The sequence below is a fragment of the Barbus barbus genome (assembly GCF_936440315.1).
Source record: "Barbus barbus genome assembly, chromosome: 10".
Classification (NCBI taxonomy): Eukaryota; Metazoa; Chordata; class Actinopteri; order Cypriniformes; family Cyprinidae; genus Barbus; species Barbus barbus.
The window spans coordinates 32,791,107-32,813,851 of NC_136738.1; the positions used below are offsets into that span (position 1 = coordinate 32,791,107).

Below are 22,745 nucleotides of genomic sequence, written 5' to 3' on the forward strand. Positions count from 1 at the left end.
CAGCCTGTCATCTCTAACAAAGGCAAGGGTCACGGGGTCTTTATGCAAAGCTCAAGCAGAAGAGCGGATGCATTAAATCATCCTTTAGACTCGAAGCATGCTATCAGAGTCTCACCTGAGCCGCAGAGACAGAAGAAGATCTCAGAGGATTCAGAGAGAGCGATTCATCTCAGTCCAGCCCATGATGATAGCGTCCAAATCAGCCAATCAGAGCCATTCATGCTGCGTGTGTGAACCAATCAGACACTTATCTGGGGTTTTCTTTCCTCCCTTAAAAACTATTACTCTGTATTCAACTTAATCAAGTAGTTTGATAGTAAATCATTTATTTTGTTAATTTTATAATATAATATTATGATTATTTTAATTATTTTAAATTCAATATTTTATGGTTATTTATTTTGAATAAAGCCAAATTAATATGAAATATAAATGTAAGTGAAAATTAGAAATGTTGAGAAAGAAAATTACTACATTTATGCAAATTACGTATGCAAACTGTAAAATTGTATTGTTTATCATTTATATATATATATATATATATATATATATATATATATATATATATATATATATATATATAATTAATAACATTGTTATTGTAGTTTACAGTATTTTAAAAAGTATTATATAAGCGGTGAGTGTTTTGGCACCTTGCTGAAATCTTAATAACTGAAATTAATTTAAGCCCTAAAATGTTTAACAGGAAAATCAATCAATCAATTAATTAATTAATTAATTAAACATAAATATAAATATTTTTTAAAACATAATAAAAATGACAACTGAAAACATAAAAATCAAGTGAATTCAAAATATTAATAAAAATATAATAGTATATTATTAAAAATCTGAAAATAACATTATTTGTTCAAATAAATTATACATATTTAACTAACATTTTGCCATATTGAGATGATCAGCATTGGTTGATAACTGTGCTAATTAGAAGATTAATATTTTAATTCAAAGTTTCCCAAATGTACTGACTCTTGTCAATGAATACTGTACAAAACAATCAACTGAATAAATATTTAAGTCAATATTAAATATTCAGCATTATAGCTGCATGATGTTCCAAAGAGCTTCTTGAGATCCTGAACATCTGACCAGAGTCACATGATTAAAGGATATGAGGATCTGTCCGTCTGTCAATCACTGTGACTGAAACAATGAATTACGATTAATTTTACACTTCATAAAGAGAGATATGAAATATAAATATGGATGATATATAGTTTACATACAGTTCAAATGGCATATTTCTGCTGTAATTCTAGATGTGTGTCGATCCATGCAGTATTAAAGCAGAACTACAGAGAAACATCCACTGCTTCAGAAGATATGCTTCTGCATGACATTCATTCCTGCTTTACTATACACACACACACACACACTCTATATATATATATATATATATATACACACACTCTATATATATATACACACACACACACACTCTATATATATATATATATATATATATATATATATATATATACACACACACTCTATATATATACACACACACACACACACTCTATATATATACACACACACTCTATATATATACACACACACACACACACTCTATATATATATATATAAAATTTCTCTTTGACTAAACACAAATTCTGACTCCCATATCCAGAGAGCAGGCTCACTAATAAATAATAATTTAGTGTATTAAACTTCAGAATTTAAATGAACACAATATTGACATGCTAATTTATTTCAAATTCATTAAAACACATTTCAAACAGTGCATTGTTTATTTATATGTTTTAGATCTGAGACTATCCTGGCATTATTCAACTACAGGGAACGATCTCACAACGTTCTGCCTAAAAAAACATTTAAAATAATAACAACAGCATGAAACAAAATTACTAAACATTTAACTAAAATTAAAATTAAAGCGAAAAAATCTGAAAATAAAATCTAATTCAAAGCGCTGACAAAAAGTCGAACAAACGTTCTTGCAGTAACATCTAAAGAACGTTTGTTCAGCGATATCTGGTCTCTAAGTTCTCCAAACATGAACTAAAACTAAAATAAATAAAAATAAGAGCTCTTTCTGAGCTGTGAGGGATGTCAGAGTATGATATGATTATATGAATGCAGCAGATAATAAACAGCGTATTCCCTGCAGACACCATCACATCATGACTCTCATGTGATGCAGACGGACGGCTGTTATTTCATCAAAAGACGCTTGTTTGGAAGCCGCCTGCAGGAAGAACATTCCTCTCACATTTATTCATAATCAACTGCTTTTTATAACTGAATTCATAAGTTACCGCACACAGATTCTACACAACATACATCAATTATGATTCAAAAATACCTCAAACATTATACTAATATTGTAATAAACAATCCAACACACAAACTAATAATATATTTTTTATATTTTTCAAAATCTATTTCTGTAAAAAAAAAAAAATAATAATCAGATTAAGCAAAATAAATGTTAAATTAGAACTCGGAAAAGCCATTAAATTCATGGTCTTGGATAAAAAAAAGAGGGAAATGTTATATTATTGATTTTTTGCCCAGTTAAATTTAAATATTTAAAAATATTTTGTATGAATTCACCTTGAAATTCAGGTTTTTATTAATTCAGGTCTCGGTATAATTAATATGCTAAATTTAAGTTGAGAAAAATCAAATAGAGCTAAATAAATCATGATCATAAACAATTCATTTAATACTATACCATTAGAAAACAAAATCATGATCTTGAAAAAAAAATAAAGTGTAATTCGATGTTAGTGTGTGTTTTTTTCTTTTCTTTTAAATACAGTCAAACCAAAAATGATTCAGACACCAGATATAATTTTTGATTATTGTTTTACTAGTAGGTGCAAGACTAAGAGAGGAGAGCAAAATAAAGTAAACTGTGACGTATTATAGCCAAACATTCTTCATACAGTCTGGACTACAGGATCAAAACTTATTCAGACACTTTGAGTTGAGCAAGTGTTTTTCTTAAATTGCTAATGTGATGTTTTTCCACCACAGACTGAACAGAATGAAGCACTGATTGGTGATTGGTCGAGCTAAATTGGTTTTATCTAATTGTGTTCTAAAATTTAACATCTGACCGCTATTCAACCCAATTCATTACATTCCTTTCTATCAAAGTTATCTGACATTATCAAGATCAATTTGTTCTGACACAGTTTAACTCTGAGTTCTTCTCATATTTTATTACCATTTTCTAAAGTAAAGCAAATAAACTGTGATAATGTGAGAAATGTTGAAGGTGTCGGAATAAATTTTGGTTGGACTGTATCTGAATTTTTCACATCCTTCAAATCTGTGTTTTTATTATTCAATTTGTGGATTTCAGCTTGTGAGATTCAAAATGCTCTAAATTCAAGTTTCAAAGTTTAGGAAATTGCTGGTAAATTTCACAATTACTTACAAAGAAATGGCAAGTAACACATTAAATGAAACATGAAACTTTGAAGTACAGAAAAAGTGAAAATAGTATTTCCTTGTAAAATATACTCTTTGCATTCATTCCTTGTTTTAAAAATCATTTCTGAACACAAAAGCCCTCGTCAGTGGCTTCATGACACGTGGTGTGTGTGTTTATTTGCGGGCCAGGATGGCGTCGTAGATCTTGCCGGTGTTGTGGATCTGGATGTGTGTGAATCCAGCGGAGCTCAGCAGACGACTGTAACCTGAAGCCTTGCGCTCGCGACCCTCCGTCTGCACCAACATGTTCAGAGAATAGAGCTGCGCCGTCAGAGGACCACTGTTATCCTCATACAGCAGAGCCTCCACCAGCAGCACACCTCCACCTGCACACACACACACACACTGTTATCCTCATACAGCAGAGCCTCCACCAGCAGCACACCTCCACCTGCACACACACACACACACACACACTGTTATCCTCATACAGCAGAGCCTCCACCAGCAGCACACCTCCACCTGCGCACGCACACACACACACACACACACTGTTATCCTCATACAGCAGAGCCTCCACCAGCAGCACACCTCCACCTGCGCACGCACGCACGCACACACACACACACACACACACACACACACACACTGTTATCCTCATACAGCAGAGCCTCCACCAGCAGCACACCTCCACCTGCACACATACACACACACACACACACTGTTATCCTCATACAGCAGAGCCTCCACCAGCAGCACACCTCCACCTGCACACACACACACACACACACACACTGTTATCCTCATACAGCAGAGCCTCCACCAGCAGCACACCTCCACCTGCACACATACACACACACACACACTGTTATCCTCATACAGCAGAGCCTCCACCAGCAGCACACCTCCACCTGCACACACACACACACACACTGTTATCCTCATACAGCAGAGCCTCCACCAGCAGCACACCTCCACCTGCACACACACACACACACACTGTTATCCTCATACAGCAGAGCCTCCACCAGCAGCACACCTCCACCTGCACACACACACACACTCTCTGTTATCCTCATACAGCAGAGCCTCCACCAGCAGCACACCTCCACCTGCGCACGCACACACACACACACTCTGTTATCCTCATACAGCAGAGCGTCCACCAGCAGCACACCTCCACCTGCACACACACACACACTCTCTGTTATCCTCATACAGCAGAGCCTCCACCAGCAGCACACCTCCACCTGCGCACGCACACACACACACACTCTGTTATCCTCATACAGCAGAGCGTCCACCAGCAGCACACCTCCACCTGCGCACACACACACACACACACACTGTTATCCTCATACAGCAGAGCGTCCACCAGCAGCACACCTCCACCTGCACACACACACACACACACACACACTGTTATCCTCATACAGCAGAGCCTCCACCAGCAGCACACCTCCACCTGCGCACACACACACACACACACACACACACACACACACACACACACTGTTATCCTCATACAGCAGAGCGTCCACCAGCAGCACACCTCCACCTGCACACATACACACACACACACTCTGTTATCCTCATACAGCAGAGCCTCCACCAGCAGCACACCTCCACCTGCACACACACACACACTCTGTTATCCTCATACAGCAGAGCGTCCACCAGCAGCACACCTCCACCTGTGCACACACACACACAGTTATCCTCATACAGCAGAGCCTCCACCAGCAGCACACCTCCACCTGCGCACACACACACACACACACACACACACACTGTTATCCTCATACAGCAGAGCGTCCACCAGCAGCAAACCTCCACCTGCGCACACACACACGCACACACTCTGTTATCCTCATACAGCAGAGCGTCCACCAGCAGCACACCTCCACCTGCGCACGCACACACACACACACACACACACACTCTGTTATCCTCATATAGCAGAGCCTCCACCTGCACACACACACACACACACACACACTCTCTGTTATCCTCATATAGCAGAGCCTCCACCTGCACACACACACATACACACACACAGGGGTCATTGGATGCAAAGTTCACTTTTACATGTTGTTTGAACATAAATGTGTGTTGGCAGTGTGTGCACACATCCACCCTATAATGATAGAAATCCACCCAGTGCCTTTTTTTTTAAATCCTGATAAATGATAACCTCTTTCTCAAATCAAGCCATTCTGAGATTCTTGGCAGAGTGATGTAGTTCTGCACAGGCCCCTCCCACGATAGTTGATTGACACTGGTGTTTTACCACAGCTCCGCCCTGAGTGATCTGTCATCAGTCCTCCATTGTTTCACCGCCGGAGCAGATGTAGACAAGAATGTCTCGTAAGTGATTGAGGTGTTTTGTTGTTGATGTAATGATGAACACAGCAGTCGTCATTTACTCCCGACATCAGAGCCGCTGAAGACACAGAGGATTACTTTTGTTTTTGAAGGGAATGCACCCCTGATCTGCCTACATGCATTTATGTTCGCGCAAATCATTATAGTTTTTATTCATATTTCGAATATTAGCTATTATTTTAATATTTTATTATTATTTTTTATTTAGTAATTTTTTTGTAATTTTTTATTTTATTTTTAATTATTATAATGATTTAGGCTTAATTTGTTTTTATTTCACTTTTATTTTTATTTCACTTTTAGTTTTTATTTATTATTTAATTTCAGTGCTTTTAGTGTAATTTTAGTGCTGCAACATAAATTCAATTAAATTCATTTTCAAGGTACCCATTCTAATTTCCATTTAATTTAAGTTCAAGTGAGTGAGTGATTGAGTGAGAGAGAGTGTGTGTGTGGGGATGAGCAGCAGCTGTAGTGCAGCGACTCAATCTCAGATGTGAGTGATTCTGACACCAGCCGAGGGAAACGGAAACACACACACACACACACACACACACACACTAGTGAGCTCATCTCATAGACTCCCTTTGTTTTCATATCAGGCTAACGACATTTTCTATGTTGTCCTAATCTGACCCCTGAACAAACCCTCACAGAAACCTGTGCAAAACACTGATATAAACACAAAACTTTGATTTGACTAAAGATTTGACTAATAAGCGATCCTCACACACATTTAATCAGCTGTATAAATGGGAGTGTTGCATAAACTTCTACTGTATACTGAATACAATGGAAATCCCTTTTCTGTCACAGAATTAAAAAAAAATGTAATTCCAATTTTTTTTTATATATATATATATCTTGCAATTCTGACTTTTTTCCTTAGAATTTTAAGATTACATCTCACAATTCAGTTTCCACCACACAATTAGTTTTTTAAGTAATTGCAACTTTTGGCTTTTTTTCTCACAATTCTGACTTTTTTCTCAGAATTGTGTGAAAAAAGTCAGAATTATGAAATGAAAAGTTGTAATTACCCTTTTTTATTTTTTTATTCTGTGGGAGAATTAAACTTCCATAACATATTTAAATTTATTTATTTTTATAACATTTTTGCAAATGGTAAAAAGGAGGTTTTGTCAGGTTTAACTAATTTCTATATGGTTAAGTAGGTAGACACACATATGCACAAATCCTACATGAACTTTCATCCACACATGACATGATCTGTTTATTCAGGCGACACAGCATCATCATCTATCATATATGATCACGTCTGTTGGTTAGTTTCATATTTAACAGGCTGAATGTGTGATTTAATAGAATAATTCAGCATAAAATCTCAATTCTGTCATTATTTCAGTAAGTGACGGCACACATTTGAGGTGAATTGTCCCTTTAAGAGGGTGAATTTGAGGTGAAAGAAAGCCTCATATTGTTGTGAGCGGATAAATTATATAATGAGCTTCTGGCGGTTTGTGCTGTTGTTGTTTAGCAGAATGAGATGCTCACAGGCCCGAGTTTGTGACGAGTGTTTAGTTGACATTTGCTCGTCTTTTTCATAGTCAAGAAGCAGCAGCCCTTCAGACATTCACACACACACACACACTCTCTCTCACACACACACACACTCTCTCTCTCTCTCTCTCTCTCTCCCTCTCACACACACTCACACACATACACACACACACACACTCTCTCTCTCTCTCTCTCTCTCCCTCTCACACACACACTCTCTCCCTCTCACACACACACACACACTCTCTCTCTCTCTCTCTCTCTCCCTCTCACACACACACTCTCTCCCTCTCACACACACACACACACACACACACACACACAGCGCTTCAGCCTCTCACACCTTCTCAGCAGCTGAACAGGTGTGTATATCAGTGAACAGACACTTGCCCAGCAGCCTTTGCTCCAGACACATTTCTGCTGTTCATTTCTTTCACAGAATTTCTTCAGTATATTCAGTTCTGATCTGAACTAAACTAACAGCTACAGATGAATCACGATATGACTGAAGATTTAATGCAATAAAATTAAATTAAACATGCATGACTGTGTCCTTCACATTATTATTGAGCCAATGAACTACTCATCCCATGATGCTTTGCAAATTAAGTAATTAAATTATTGAGTTAAAGTCAACAATTATAAGAATAAGAATTTTTATTATTTTATTCCTTTTTTTTATTATATTTTAGATTTTTTTTTCTACAGAAACTATTGCTTTTATTCATCAAGGATACATTAAATTTATAAAAAGTGCCAGTAAAAACGTTTATAATGTTAGAAAAGATTTATATTTCAAATAAATGCTGTCCTTTTGAACTTTCATCTGTGAATCCTGATAAAATGTGTCACAATTTCCACAAAAATATTGTGCAGCACAACTGTTTTCAACATTGATAATAATCAGAAATGTTTGTTGAGCAGTAAATCAGTATATTATTATGATTTCTGAAGATCATGTGACACTGAAGACTGCAGTAATGATGCTGAAAATACAGTTGTGATCACAGACATAAATTACACTTTACATTTAGTCATTTAGCAGATGCTTTTATCCAAAGCGACTTACAAATGAGGACAATGGAAACAATCAAAATCAACAAAAGAGCAAAAAGCAAGTGCTATGACAAGTCTCAACGCAGTACATGGAGCATTTTTTAATTATATAATAAATAAAAAGAAAACGATAGAATAGAAAAAGAATAAATAAGCTTGTGTTGGTTTTTTTAAAGAAAACAAACCGTTAGTAAATGAATAGAGTGCAAGTCTAAAAGGGGCAAGTTTTTTTTTTGTTTAAGAATAGAATTAGAATAGAGAGTGCTAAAGTTAGAGGGTCAAATAAAGATGGAAGAGAATGTGTTTTAAGACGATTCTTGAAGACTTTTTTGAAGAGCCGATCTTGAACATTTAATGTAGAAGTCCGTGAAACTGATTTTGTGCCTCTTTGGGATGCACTATAATGTGCCGTTCACTTGCAGAACGCAAGCTTCTAGAGGCACATGAGTCTGAAGCAATGAATTGGCAAACATTAATGCCTTGAATTTAATGCAAGCAGCTAATGACTAAACAGAGGTGTGACGTGTGTTCTTTTCGGCTCATTAAAAATTAATCTTGCTGCCGCATTCTGGATTAATTGTAAAGGTTTGACGGAACTGGAAGACCTGCCAAGAGAGTATTGAAATAGTCCAGCCTGGACAAAACAAAAACCTGAACAAGGAGTTGTGAAGCATGTTCCCAAAGAAAGGGCCTGATCTTCTTGATGTTAAATAAAGCAAATCTGATCAATCAATCACAATTCCAAGGTTTCTGTCTCTTTTTGAAGGAGTTATGGTTGATGTGTATAACTGGATGGTGAAATTGTGATGAAGTGATGGGTTTGCTGAAACTACAAGCAGTTCTGTCTTGGCAAGGTTGAGTTGAAGGTGATGGTCCTTCATCCAGCAAGAAATGTCTGTTAGACAAGCTGAGATGCGAGCAGCTATTGTCGGATCATCAGCCGGCGCCAGGGCATCTCCATCAGGGGAGCATTTAGGGGGGGCACAAATCATGTAGTGTGTGTGTGTGTGTGGGGGGGGGGGGGGGGGGGGGGAGCGTGCAATCTGTGACCGCGTGCAGTTGCTGACGCTTGCTAAAGCATGCAATCGCTTTCTTATGTGTGCTGTTTTATCGGTTTCACTTTCGAAATCGATCACGTTCAGCAAGGAGGGGAGAGGATGGAAAGTGGGGAGCACAGTAACTCGTTTGGTGCTGGCCCTGATCAGCATAGCAGTGATATGAAAAGCCATGTTTCTGAATGACAGAACCTAGTGATGCCATGTAGATAGAGAAGAGAAGTGGTCCAAGAACTGAGCCCTGAGGCACCCCAGCAGATAGATGTTGCGACTTGGACACCTCACCTCTCCAAGATACCTTGAAGGACCTATCATAGAGGTAAGAGTCAAACCACTGGAGAGCGGTTCCTGAGATGCCCTTTCTCAAAAGGGTTGACAAGAGGATCTGGTGGTTGACTGTGTCAAAAGCAGCGGACAGATCCAACAAGACAACTATTGAAGATTTGGAAACCGCTCTTGCCAGTCTTAGGGCTTCAATAACTGAGAGGAAGGTAGTCCCGGTCGAATGTCCACTTCTGAAGCCAGACTGGTTGCTGTCGAGGAGGTTGTTCTGTGTGAGAAAGGCAGAGGTTGAACACAACTCGTTCAAGTGTTTTTGCAATGAAAGGAAGAAGGGAAACCGGTCTGTAGTTCTCTAAAAGAGATGAGTTAAGGGTGGGTTGTCTAAATGCTGAGGGAAAAACTCCAGTGTGAAGGGATGTGTTAACGATGTGAGTGAGTGCAGGTACAACTGCAGGAGAAATGGCTTGAAGGAGATGGAATAGGATCAAGCGGACAGGTAGTAAGATGACTGGAAAGGATGAGTTTAGAGACCTCTGCCTCAGAGAGTGAAGAGAAGGATGTGAATGAGTGTATGTTTGCTGGTAAGATGTGCTTGACAGATTGTGGTGTGGAAAATTATGCACTGATGGTTTGTAATTTTATTAATGAAGAACGTGGCAAAGTCGTCAGCTGTTAGTGTTGATGAAGGAGGGGGAGGAGGAGGACAAAGGAAGGAGGAAAATGTTTTAAAGAGCATGTGAGAGGTAGACGAATTGTTAATTTTGTTATGATAGTATGTCCTTTTAGCAGAGAAGGAAGAGGTATTCAGATATTCACACAGAAAACAGCTATTTTCCATTACAAAAATATTTAACAATGTTTACTGTATTTTTGATCAAATAAATGCAGCAACGGTGAGCAGAAGAGATTTCAGAAACATTAAAAGTCTTAATTTATGTCAAACCAGTACTGTATGTCAGTCATTTGACACTCAGTTACATAATTTGCAATGATTTCTGGGATTAAATGGCCCCTCTGAGCTCTTCTGATGAAATTCTCTTTAGGATTACGAGTAGTTTAGTTCTCCACCATAAATTTAGCTATTAAACTTATGTCTCTGCAGAAGCAAATATCAAAAATCAGTTTCAATTTGGAAAGAATGAAGGAGAATATCCACTGTGTTCTCTGTACTGTGACTCTGAGAGTAAAAAGGCTGTGTGTGAATGTATGTGTGTGTGTGTGAGAGTGAGTGTCAGTGTGAGTGAGTGTCAGTGTGAGTGTGCATGTGTGTGTGTGTGTGTGTGTGTGTGTGTGTCTGTGTGCGAGAGTGAGTGTCAGTGTGAGTGAGTGTCAGTGTGAGTGTGCATGTGTGTGTGTGTGTGTGTGTGTCTGTGTGCGAGAGTGAGTGTCAGTGTGAGTGTGCGTGTGTGTGTTTGTGTGTCTGTGTGAGTGAGTGTCAGTGTGAGTGTGCATGTGTGTGTGTGTGTGTGTGTGTGTGTGTGTGTGTGTGTCTGTGTGCGAGAGTGAGTGTCAGTGTGAGTGTGCGTGTGTCTGTGTGCGAGAGTGAGTGTCAGTGTGAGTGTGCGTGTGCGTGTGTGTGTGTGTGTGTGTGTCTGTGTGCGAGAGTGAGTGTCAGTGTGAGTGAGAGTCAGTGTGAGTGTGCATGTGTGTGTGTGTGTGTGTGTGTGTGTGTGTGCGTGTGTGTGTGTCTGTGTGCGAGAGTGAGTGTCAGTGTGAGTGTGCGTGTGTGTGTTTGTGTGTCTGTGTGCGAGAGTGAGTGTCAGTGTGAGTGAGTGTCAGTGTGAGTGTGCATGTGTGTGTGTGTGTGTGTGTGTGTGTGTGTGTGTGTGTGTGTGTGTGTGTGTGTCTGTGTGCGAGAGTGAGTGTCAGTGTGAGTGTGCGTGTGTGCGTGTGTCTGTGTGCGAGAGTGAGTGTTAGTGTGAGTGAGTGTCAGTGTGAGTGTGCATGCATGTGTGTGTGTGTGTGTGTGTGCGAGAGTGAGTGTCAGTGTGAGTGAGTGTCAGTGTGAGTGTGCATGTGTGTGTGTGTGTGTGTGTGTGTGTGTGTGTGTGAGTGAGTGTCAGTGTGAGTGTGCGTGTGTGTGTGTCTGTGTGCGAGAGTGAGTGTGAGTGTCAGTGTGAGTGTCAGTGTGAGTGTGCATGTGTGTGTGTGTGTGTGTGTGTCTGTGTGCGAGAGTGAGTGTCAGTGTGAGTGTGCGTGTGTGCGTGTGTCTGTGTGCGAGAGTGAGTGTCAGTGTGCGTGTGTGTGTGTGTGTGTGTCTGTGTGCGAGAGTGAGTGTCAGTGTGAGTGTGCGTGTGTGTGTGTGTGTGTGTGTGTGTGTGTGTGTGTGTGTGTGTGTCTGTGTGCGAGAGTGAGTGTCAGTGTGAGTGTGAGTGTGCGTGTGTGTGTGTGTGTGTGTGTGTGTGTGTGCGTGTGTGTGTGCGTGTGTGTGTGCGTGTGTGTGTGCGTGTGTCTGTGTGCGAGAGTGAGTGTCAGTGTGAGTGTGCGTGTGTGTGTGTGTGTGTGTGTGTGTCTGTGTGCGAGAGTGAGTGTCAGTGTGAGTGTGCATGTGTGTGTGTGTGTGTGTGTGTGTGCGAGAGTGAGTGTCAGTGTGAGTGTGCATGTGAGGGTGTGTGTGTGTGTGTGTGTGTGTGTGTGAGAGTGAGAGTCAGTGTGAGTGAGTGTCAGTGTGAGTGTGCATGTGTGTGTGTGCGTGCGTGTGTGTGTGCGTGCGTGCGTGTGAGAGTGTGTGGACCAAATGTCCCCACAAGGATAATAAAACCTGAAATTTTAGAAATTGTGGAGAGTGGCCTGCAGTCCCCATGAGAGAAAAAATATTAAAAATAGTAAATGATGTTTATCTGAAAGTGTAAGAATGCAAACAGGTTTTCTGTGAGGGGTAGGTTAAGGGTTAGGGTTGGGTTAGGGGATAGAAAATAGTTTGAGCATTGTTTGATCAGTATAAAAGTAATAGAAGTCTATGGAAAGTCCCCACAATTCACAGAAACAAACATGCGTGTGTGTGTGTGTGTTTATACCTGGTCTACAGGACTGGTAAATCTTGGCCAGCAACTCCACACTCCGCTGGTCGGTCCAGTCATGCAGAATCCGGGCCAAAATGTAGAGATCAGCCTGCGGGAGCTCGTCCTTAAAGAAGTCTCCTGTCACACACACACACACACACACACACACACAGGAACAAACAATCTACTGATGCATCACTGTTCAGACAGAGCCAGAGACACTCATGAATCACAATTATCAAACTCACATCATTAGTGTCAATCATTTTCATGCAAAAAAAAAAGTGTATAAATATAAAAAGTGTTATAAAGTGTATAAATATAATTTTTTTCAGAAAATGACCGATCATTTCGCTAGATAAGACCCTTATTCCTCAGCTGGGATTGTGTAGAGCTCTTTGAAGCTGCGTTGAAACTGCAGTTTAAACATTCAAATTGTTGGCCTCCATTGAAGTCCACTATATGGAGAAAAATCCTGGAATGTTTTCCTCAAAAAAATAATTTCTTGACTGAACAAAGAAAGACACGAGTATCTTGGATGAAATGGGGGTGAGTAAATTATCAGGACATTTTTATTCTGGAAGTGAATTTATACTTTAACCAAAATAAAACATTATTTAAAAAAAAAAAAAAACTAAAAGTGCAAAAAGAGAAAGATTATATAAACCTTATCTAAAATTAAAATAAAAACAGAACAAAATCTATTTCAAAATATTAACAAAATCTGTATAAGTATTTCAATGATACTAAAGTAACACAGAGACTTTACAGAGAACAATGAATAGAGGAGCTGCATGAAGATTCTTCAGAAATTCTGTTTTTGTGTTCCAGGGAAAGCTTGAAACCATGTAAATAATGACTCATGCTCAGATGAACCAGCCATTAAAAGATTATACAAGCTGTGTTGCCAGATTTGGTGGTATTTGAGTTCTGAATTTGATTATATGTAGTGCTGTCAAACAATTAATCACATCCAAAATAAAAGTTTTAGTTTATATGCATGTGTACTGTGTATATTTATTATGTATATATAAATACACACACATACAGTATATATTTTGATTATATTTACATGTACATACATTTATATATTTATATTCTTATATTTTATAATATATATAAATATATTTAATATATAAACAATTTTTTTTTAAATATATACATGCATGTGTTTGTAATTATATACACACACACACACACACACACACACGTACCTTCACAGAAGCAGATCCGCTCGTCTTGATTGGACACAAAGTGCTGCTGGGCTGTTCTCACGACCTTGGGAAGGTCAAAGATGGTGACGGTTGATTCGGGGAAGGCCGACACACACTGTTTGGCCAGAGCGCCGCTGCAGCCTGATCAGAGGAGAACACGCGTCACATGAGCTTCACACCGCGGGCCACACATTAATATTCTTCAGTCACGTCACCCACAACCATCTGGAGTCTCGGGAACACAGGGCAAGACGGTGCCGCTGTCCTTAAGGAGAAACTTTATCCTGACATTATTAACTACCAGATAAAACTACCATTCTGTCATTATTTATCATCCTCGCTCTAAAAAGAAAGACTGCAAATGTGGGTTTTCACAGAACTGCGATAGAAGAAACGTTTTTGGTTTCCCAAATAACCTTTCAGTGAAAAGATCCTAAAGGAACCATTTTTCTTCGTGTCAACCACATTTGAATAAACTAAAGAACCTTTTGTCTGCTATAAAGAACCTTCAGTGGTTCCATGGATGGTAAAGGTTCTTCATGGAACTTCAACTAAATGAAAATGAGAAATGTTTCCTTGGAAACTAGCTCAAATTAAACATTTTTATTATTATTATTATTTTAGAAATAGTTTAACCAAATATGACAATTTTGCTGCAAATATCCTCACCCTCAGGTCATCTGAGATCAGGATGAGTGTTTCTTCATCAGGTTTGTATAAATGTGTCTCTGCATCAGTGTCTCAGCAATGGATGCTCTGCAGTGAATGGGTGCCGTCAGAATGTCCAAACAGCTGATAAAAACATCACAATAATCCACACCACTCCAGTCCATCAGTTAACATCTGGAGAAGACAAAAGATGAAACACATCCAGCATTAAGATGTTTTTAACTAAGATATGAGTCCATAATCCGTAATAACTCTTCCTCCAGTGAAAAAGTGCATCTCCTGTTGTCTCTCACATCAAAATCCAGCTACATATTTGTTTAGAGCTGTTTTGTCTTGTAAACGCTGCTTGATTTGTGCAGATTTCTCTCCTGATTCAGACCAGAACACTTTTTCACTGGAGGAAGCGTTATTATGGATTATGGACTCATATTTGAGTTAAAAACATCTTAATGCTGGATTAGTTTGATCTTTTGTCTTCTCCAGATGTTAAGTGATGGACTGGAGTGGTGTGGATTATTGTGATGTTTTTATCAGCTGTTTGGACTCTCATTCTGACGGCACCCATTCACTGCAGAGCATCCATTGCTGAGACACATTTATACAAACCTGACGAAGAAACAAACTCATCCTGATCTCAGATGACCTGAGGGTGAGTCAATCTTATTTTGGGTGAACTATTCCTTCAGTGTTTTACTTTAGCTGTTCGCCATTTCTTGAAAGTTTTATCCATCTTTAATCGCCTCAGTTGATTTGAAATATTCCAGCGGTGTGACAAATGCGTTTTTAAAAGTGCAAGTATATCATGTAGTTTCTCAATTAACACTGCATGTACCATGACAATAAAGCAATTAGTAACATGCAGCTTCAAGCGGTTTATTAAGTGTGTGTTATTCCTGTAGGACTGTCCTGTCAAACAGCAGAGATGAAGTGATGTGTGTTTGATGGAGAGTCTCGTCTGCGTCGTGTTCAATCTCACTAAAGGCTCGTTAGAGCTCGATAAACACTCCACATGTTAATGTCTCGTCATCATTAGTCCAAACCACAGCAGACTCTACAGATGATTCCCTCAAGGCTTCTCCTGTTTGACACGTCAGGCCACACACCTCCAAATCAATGCAGATCCCAAGCGATTAAACCCACACACACGCCTTCTCAATAATTGATGGGAACACTCTCAAGACGCTTCATGGAAGCAGAGGAAAAACAGTGTGACGGACACACACAAACGTACACACTAATGAACACACACATGCTCACACACACACACACACACACACACACACACACACTCACACACGCTCTCACACACACACACACGCTCACACACGCTCACACACACGCATACTCAGGAACACACACACGTACATACATATACACACACACACACACACACACACACACACACGCTCACACGTTCACACGTACACACACACTCTCATGAACACACACACATACACACTCTTACATACTGACACACACACACACACACTCATGAACACACGCTCACACACAGACATGCTCGCTCACACACACACAGACATACTCACATGCTCACACACACACTCATGAACACACACACACACACACACAGACATACTCACATGCTCTCTCACACACACACACACACACACACACACAGACATACTCACATGCTCACACACACACACACACACACACTCATGAACACACACGCTCACACACAGACATACTCACATGCTCACACACACACACACACACACACACACACAGATATACTCACATGCTCACACACACACACACACACACTCATGAACACACACGCTCACACACAGACATACTCACATGCTCACACACACACACACACACACAGATATACTCACATGCTCACACACACACACACACACTTAAAATGGCTTAACATGCATCACCTCATGATATTAATGTACCATCGTTTTGATGTGTGTATTGAATAATACAAGTGTATATAAATATATTTTTTATTCTTCTTCTACTTCTTTTGTTTTTTTGAAATCTCATGTTAAAGTTTCTAAAATCAATAAAGACAGTGTTGAAAAAAAATCTTATTGACTCCAAATATTTTTATGCAAAGTTATGACATAAATAAATACACTCTGCAAAAGGGAGAAAACATTTCCCATATCTTGTATCGTTGATGTCAAAGGTTCAATCAAACGCCAATATTTTGGTGCAAATTCATCTCAATGTTAATATATGTCTAATACTAATGCCTGGTCAGTCACTGTTGTTCATGCATTTACAAAACTGTTAAGGCTGTGCTCTTCTCAGTAATTAACTCTGGCACTAATAAACATCAATGTCTGATTTTGAGAACATTTTTGTTAGTGTTTGTATGATAATCAGTGCCGGGTCTGAGTCTCCTCTTGATGTCCAGGCAGCATCAGCTCCACCTTGTGGTTCTTTTGCCATTTACACTCAAATCTGTCTGCAAGCTCCTGATTACAGTCACATGTCTTAATTTACTAAGGTCTGCATGTGTGTGAAGCGTCTTACCTCCGAGATCACAGATGCATCTGAACGGCGACAGATCGAACGCTGTGATCACCTCACGGCCGCAGATGTTCCAGATGGAGTTCATCAGGTGCATAAACTTCACCATCTCCTCTTCAGACCTGAACACACACACACACATCAGCTCATCTCACACACACACACACACACACACACACACGCACACTCACACACACACACACACACACACACGTTGGTTTTTGTGGTTTATGGGGACTCTCCATAGGCGTAATGGTTTTTATACTGAACAAACTGTGTGTGCTATTGCCCTACACCAACCCTACACCTAAACTTAGCCCTCACAGGAGACTTTGTGCATTTTTAGATTTTCAAAAAAACACCATTTAGTATGTTTTTTAAGCCTTTTGAATTACGGGGACATAGGCAGTGTCCTCATAAACCACCTTCATATTGTAATACCTCTGTCATACCCATGTCATTATACACATTTGTGTCCTCATAAACCACATAAACATGCACACACTCACACACTCACACACACACACGTTTGTTTTTGTGAAAAGTGGGCTCTAATCTGTTTAACAGGAACAGGAATTCAACTACTTTCTCAATCAGATTAAAAAACAAACAAAAGTTAAATATTTAAATATTCTTAAATCAAGACACATTTACTGGAGATGCAAAATGACATCATATAAGGAGTTAAATATGTATCAAAATAAAAAGAGCTTTTGCCAAAAAATAGAAAAATATCTATCAATGAGATCAGAAAAAATTATCTTGTTTTCGCTTTGAATTGCGTTTATTTTTCTTTAGATATTTGTCCTGGAAAACAAGACAAAAATACTGTAAATCTCAGACCACCTTCTAGTGCAGGGTTTTTATTGTTAACTGACACTAAAATAGACTAGAACACTTTGTTGGCATTAGTGGAAGTGCTTGAGCATGGTTCAAATCGTACTTTTCTGACCCCCATCAGTTTGTAGCAGGGAATGAGGAGGTATCATATCGATCACAAGTGCAGTATGGAGTACCTCAAGGCTCAGTACTAGGACCGTTACTGTTCACACTTTAAATCTTACCCATGGGAGATATTATCAGGAGACATGGTGTTAGCTTTCACTGTTATGCTGATGATACTCAGCTCTATATTTCTCCGCGGCCCAGTGAAACACACCAAATTGAGAAACTAACGGAAGGCATAGTCGATATAAAAAACTGGATGACGAGTAACTTCTTACTGCTAAATTCTGAAAAAAAGGTGTTAATTATCAGACCTAAAAACCCCACATGTAATAACCTAGAACACTATCTAACACTTGACAGCTGCTCTGTCATTTCTTCTTCATCAGTTAGGATCCTAGGTGTGCTGTTTGATAGCAATCTTTTACTATAACTCACTAATAGATATTACTAAACTCACCTGTACATGGCTTCAAACAGGTCTTTAGAGTTCACGCCGAAAGCCTTCTCATACTGGTTCTTCCCTTCTCTGAGGAGGAAGAGTCATTAAAGAGAAGAAGGTTGACAAACATCAGTTAAGATCCAGAGTTTGTTCACAGATCCATCAGGCTTTTATGGCTCATGACTGGTTTTGTGGTCCAGCGTAACAAATGATCTAATTATCAGCGGTCACTCTATATCTCCAGTAATATATCTTAATAAGAGGAGACCGAATGATCCAATGATGATCCAAACATATAATGCAATGCTGATTGAGAGATGAAGAAATAAACGCTCCTCAGAAGATGTGAGATGAAGATCATTCCTCCGCTGAGGAACAGAGAAAGTAAAGCTTCTGGAAACAAACGCTCCTCAAAAGATCCTGATGATCAGATTTGAGACTAAAAGATGATTGATGGAGAATCAAGTAAAGCTGAGCTGCTTCAGTCCAGTAAGAGTTCATCTGGAGATATGACTGCACTTATTCTGACCTTTACTTGATCAAAATCAGACAAGATTTGACAGAAAAACACACGAGAAGCGTTTCTACAATTACACTAAAAGAGCTTTTTTATCTTTTACTTTTACTGGATAAAACACTCTGAACTATCGATCAGATGACAGAAGAATTAGGAGATTGAGTGTGAAACAGGTTTAACAGCAGAGTTTGATCATTTCGAGATGTTTGCGTATAAAATCTGGAGCAGAGAGCTTCTCACCGGACGGCGTCGCTCAGGTAATGCCAGCACAGGTAGATGCTTCTGGAGCTGTACTCGATCGACTGATACAGAGACGTCGGGCTGGACTTGATCAGAAACATGCTGGACATTTCTGTGTTACTGTAGACAACTAGATGAGATGCAGACAAAAGACAATTAACCACAACACTTTTACATTCACTGAAGTCTTTCAGTAAAGATGAGAAACTTTACTGTAAATGAGACTGATTAATCCTCCTTCATTCAAAAGGATCCTTCATCAATTTTACAGTAAGTTACTGGATGATTCGGTGTCTCTCCTTTGGTTTAGAAACTATTTTTTTGCTCAGAAATTGCTAGTAAATTTCACAAGTAGTTACAAAGAAACTGCAAGTAACACTGAAATAAACGTGAAATTTTGAACCAGAAAACCTCAAATAGTATATTTGTGTAAAACATCTCCAATAAAAATAAAATAGTATAATAAATACACAGAAAGTTGCTCATTTAAATTTTTTCCCCACATTTCTCGTTTTTTCATTTAACTAATACAAAATAATTTTACTGAAAATTAAATTAAAATGTATAAAAACTATATAGATATATTTAAAAACAATATATTTAAAAACAAATTAACAATTAAATTAAAACTTAAAAAAAATAAGTTCAAAATATTAATAAAAACTACAATAGTATCATAATTATACTAACTAACTAATAATAGATTGCAACTTTTGAATATGTCTCTTTTTTATATTTTTCCCTTTTGAAATATTTATTAGTGAAATATTTATAATTCATAGTGTTTACATGTAGACTTTGTAATTTTTATAACACAGAATCACTATTTCTGCAGTCATTATGATTACGTCAAACATTCTAGTTTTTCCTAATCAGTTTGTATGTCATTATGAGGAGTATGTGCTGTAATGAGTCACCTGTTCCGTGGGGGTCAGTGTTTGCGGTCAGCAGCTCCAGACTCACACAGGTGTTCAGCAGACGCTCGGTTCCGTCCTCACTGCAGCCCAGAGCCAGAGCCAGAGCAGACGCAGACAACTGAGAGCCCTGCAGACGCTCAAACACACCCAGCTCACACGCACTGAACAGAGTCTGAGACACACACACAGACACAGACACACACACACACACACACACACACAGACACACACACACACACACACACACACAGACACACACACACAGACACACACACACACACACACACACACACACACAGACACACACACACACACACACACAGACACACACACACAGACACACACACAGACACACACACACAGACACACACACACACACAGACGCACACACACACACACACAGACACACAGACACACACACACACAGACACACACACACAGACACACACACACAGACAGACAGACACACACACACACACACACACACACACACACACACACACACACACACACACACACACGAACACACACAGACACACACGAACACACAGACACACACACAGACACACACACACACAGGCACACACACACAGACACACACAGGCACACAGACACACACACACACACACACACACACAGGCACACAGGCACACAGACACACAGACACACACAGGCACACACAGGCACGCAGACACACACGAACACACACACATACGAACACACACAGACACACACGAACACACACAGACACACACGAACACACACAGACACACACACACGTTTGTTTCTGTGAAAAATCAGGGGCTGGTTGCATAAACTGCTTAGACTAGTCTTAAAAAGTCTATATAGTTCAAGACTGGTCAGTTACAAGAAGACAGATTGGTCTCGTTTGAATGACTGGGTCAAACGAGTTCTTCAGACAGAGAGTCTTAACATTGTGGCTAAGATTATGCAACACTGCTGCTGCTGTTTGCAGTGTTTTTAATTCTTGCCAGTTGAAACATTCAAGCGATTTTAAAGCTTTCAAGCGCAAGAAGACACAAAACAAGTCAATTCAGCACTCTGAGCTGCATCTCTGAGCACACAATTGAGCTCTCTTTCACTTCTTCATGCGCTTGAACGGACAAATACATACACAGTTGTGTCAAAATACTCATCTTGGTGAGTATTCACGAAAACATTTTGATTATTACTCCGACAAACCTGAAAAATTAAAGTGTATCAACTCTGAATAAAGAAAATTGAGGTTTAGAGCCAGACTTCTGTTAATATAGCTAGCAGGAAACACAACTAATTAAGTTAAATTGTCCTGAATTCTCTTTTGAGTAATCAAACAATCCAAAGAACACATTAAAAAAACAAAGAAAGTCACTTCATAAAAACAGCAAATCACTTCATTGTCTGACTTATATTATAATAATGTCCATAAGCTTTCAGTGAACTCATTAATCTGTTGTTTGACCTCTTCATATTTAAGGAGTTATTGTTGTCTGCTGTTACTGTATGTTCCACCAATGTCAAAATCAATCATACACCCTTGACATTAATTATTATTTGCTTGGAAAAGCCCCACCATATTACATATAATGCATTATTTTCAAATTCATATCTTTTTAAACATCCAATTTTAAATAAAACTACACAAGATAAAAAATGATTAAAAAGAGCAGTAATTAATGGTTTAAAGTTTAATCTAAAATCTTGATATTGAATGAACAATTTGGAATAATTAAGATTTGGAGAATTCAAGTTTTTAAAGGAAGTCTCTTCTGCTCATCAGTGCTGCATTTATTTGATCAAAAATACAGTAAAATAGTGAAATATTATTATGATGTAAAGCAGCTGTTTTCTATGTGAATATGTGTTAAACTGTAATGTATTTCTGTGATCTGCAGCTGTATTTTCAGCATCATTACTGCAGTCTTCAGTGTCACATGATCTTCAGAAATCATAATAATATACTGATTTACTGCTCAACAAACATTTCTGATTATTATCAATGTTGAACACAGCTGTGCTGCTCAATATTTTTGTGGAAACTGTGATATATTTTATTTCTCAGGATTCACAGATGAATAGAAAGTTCAAAAGAACAGCATTTATTTGAAATAGAAATCTTTTGTTACATTATAAATGTCTTTACTGACATGTTATGGTCAAAATTCAGCTTTGCATCACATAAATAAATTACATTCTAACATATTCACATAGAAAAAAGGTTGTTTCAAATTGCAATATTTCACATTTGTCACTGTATTTTTGCTCAAATAAATGCAGCCTTGGTGAGCAGAAGCTCCAAACTGTACTGGTGTACAGCTCACAGGTGTTACATGCATTAATGCGGTCTAAATGCATAAATGCATGAATGTGGATGGTACCTTTGACACCAGGAATCCCTCCATGTACTGCAGGATCTTTCTCGGATACGGCTCTTCTCCGGCCATGATCAGCGGCGTCTGTGTGTGTGTGTGTGTGAAACACAGGCTCTTACACACACATAATCAGATTACACAGATGATCCGTGTCCAGATTGAACGCACACAGACCTGCTTTAATTCAGAGGCTT

General features: G+C 38.8%; 1 protein-coding gene across 1 annotated transcript; it reads right to left on the bottom strand.

Moving 5' to 3' along the window:
- Positions 1-1,723: 1,723 nt before the first annotated feature.
- LOC306875952 (acetylserotonin O-methyltransferase-like) lies at positions 1,724-22,637 on the bottom strand. Its single transcript, XM_079426784.1, has 8 exons — positions 22,558-22,637; positions 20,180-20,351; positions 19,263-19,392; positions 18,524-18,592; positions 17,122-17,240; positions 13,942-14,082; positions 12,743-12,865; positions 1,724-3,812 (listed from the first exon to the last, which is right to left on the bottom strand). Exons 1-8 carry the CDS (start codon positions 22,621-22,623, stop codon positions 3,601-3,603), a joined length of 1,032 nt encoding a protein of 343 aa, XP_079282910.1. The 5' UTR covers positions 22,624-22,637; the 3' UTR covers positions 1,724-3,600.
- Positions 22,638-22,745: the final 108 nt, after the last annotated feature.

Excerpts from the sequence above, each read along its gene's own strand:
- LOC306875952 (XM_079426784.1), bottom strand. The coding sequence starts at position 22,623 with ATGGCCGGAGAAGAGCCGTATCCGAGAAAGATCCTGCAGTACATGGAG. Across the intron at positions 20,352-22,557 it reads AGGGATTCCTGGTGTCAAAG|ACTCTGTTCAGTGCGTGTGA; the intron begins GTACCATCCACA and ends TGTGTGTCTCAG. Across the intron at positions 18,593-19,262 it reads TACCTGAGCGACGCCGTCCG|AGAAGGGAAGAACCAGTATG; the intron begins GTGAGAAGCTCT and ends CTTCCTCCTCAG.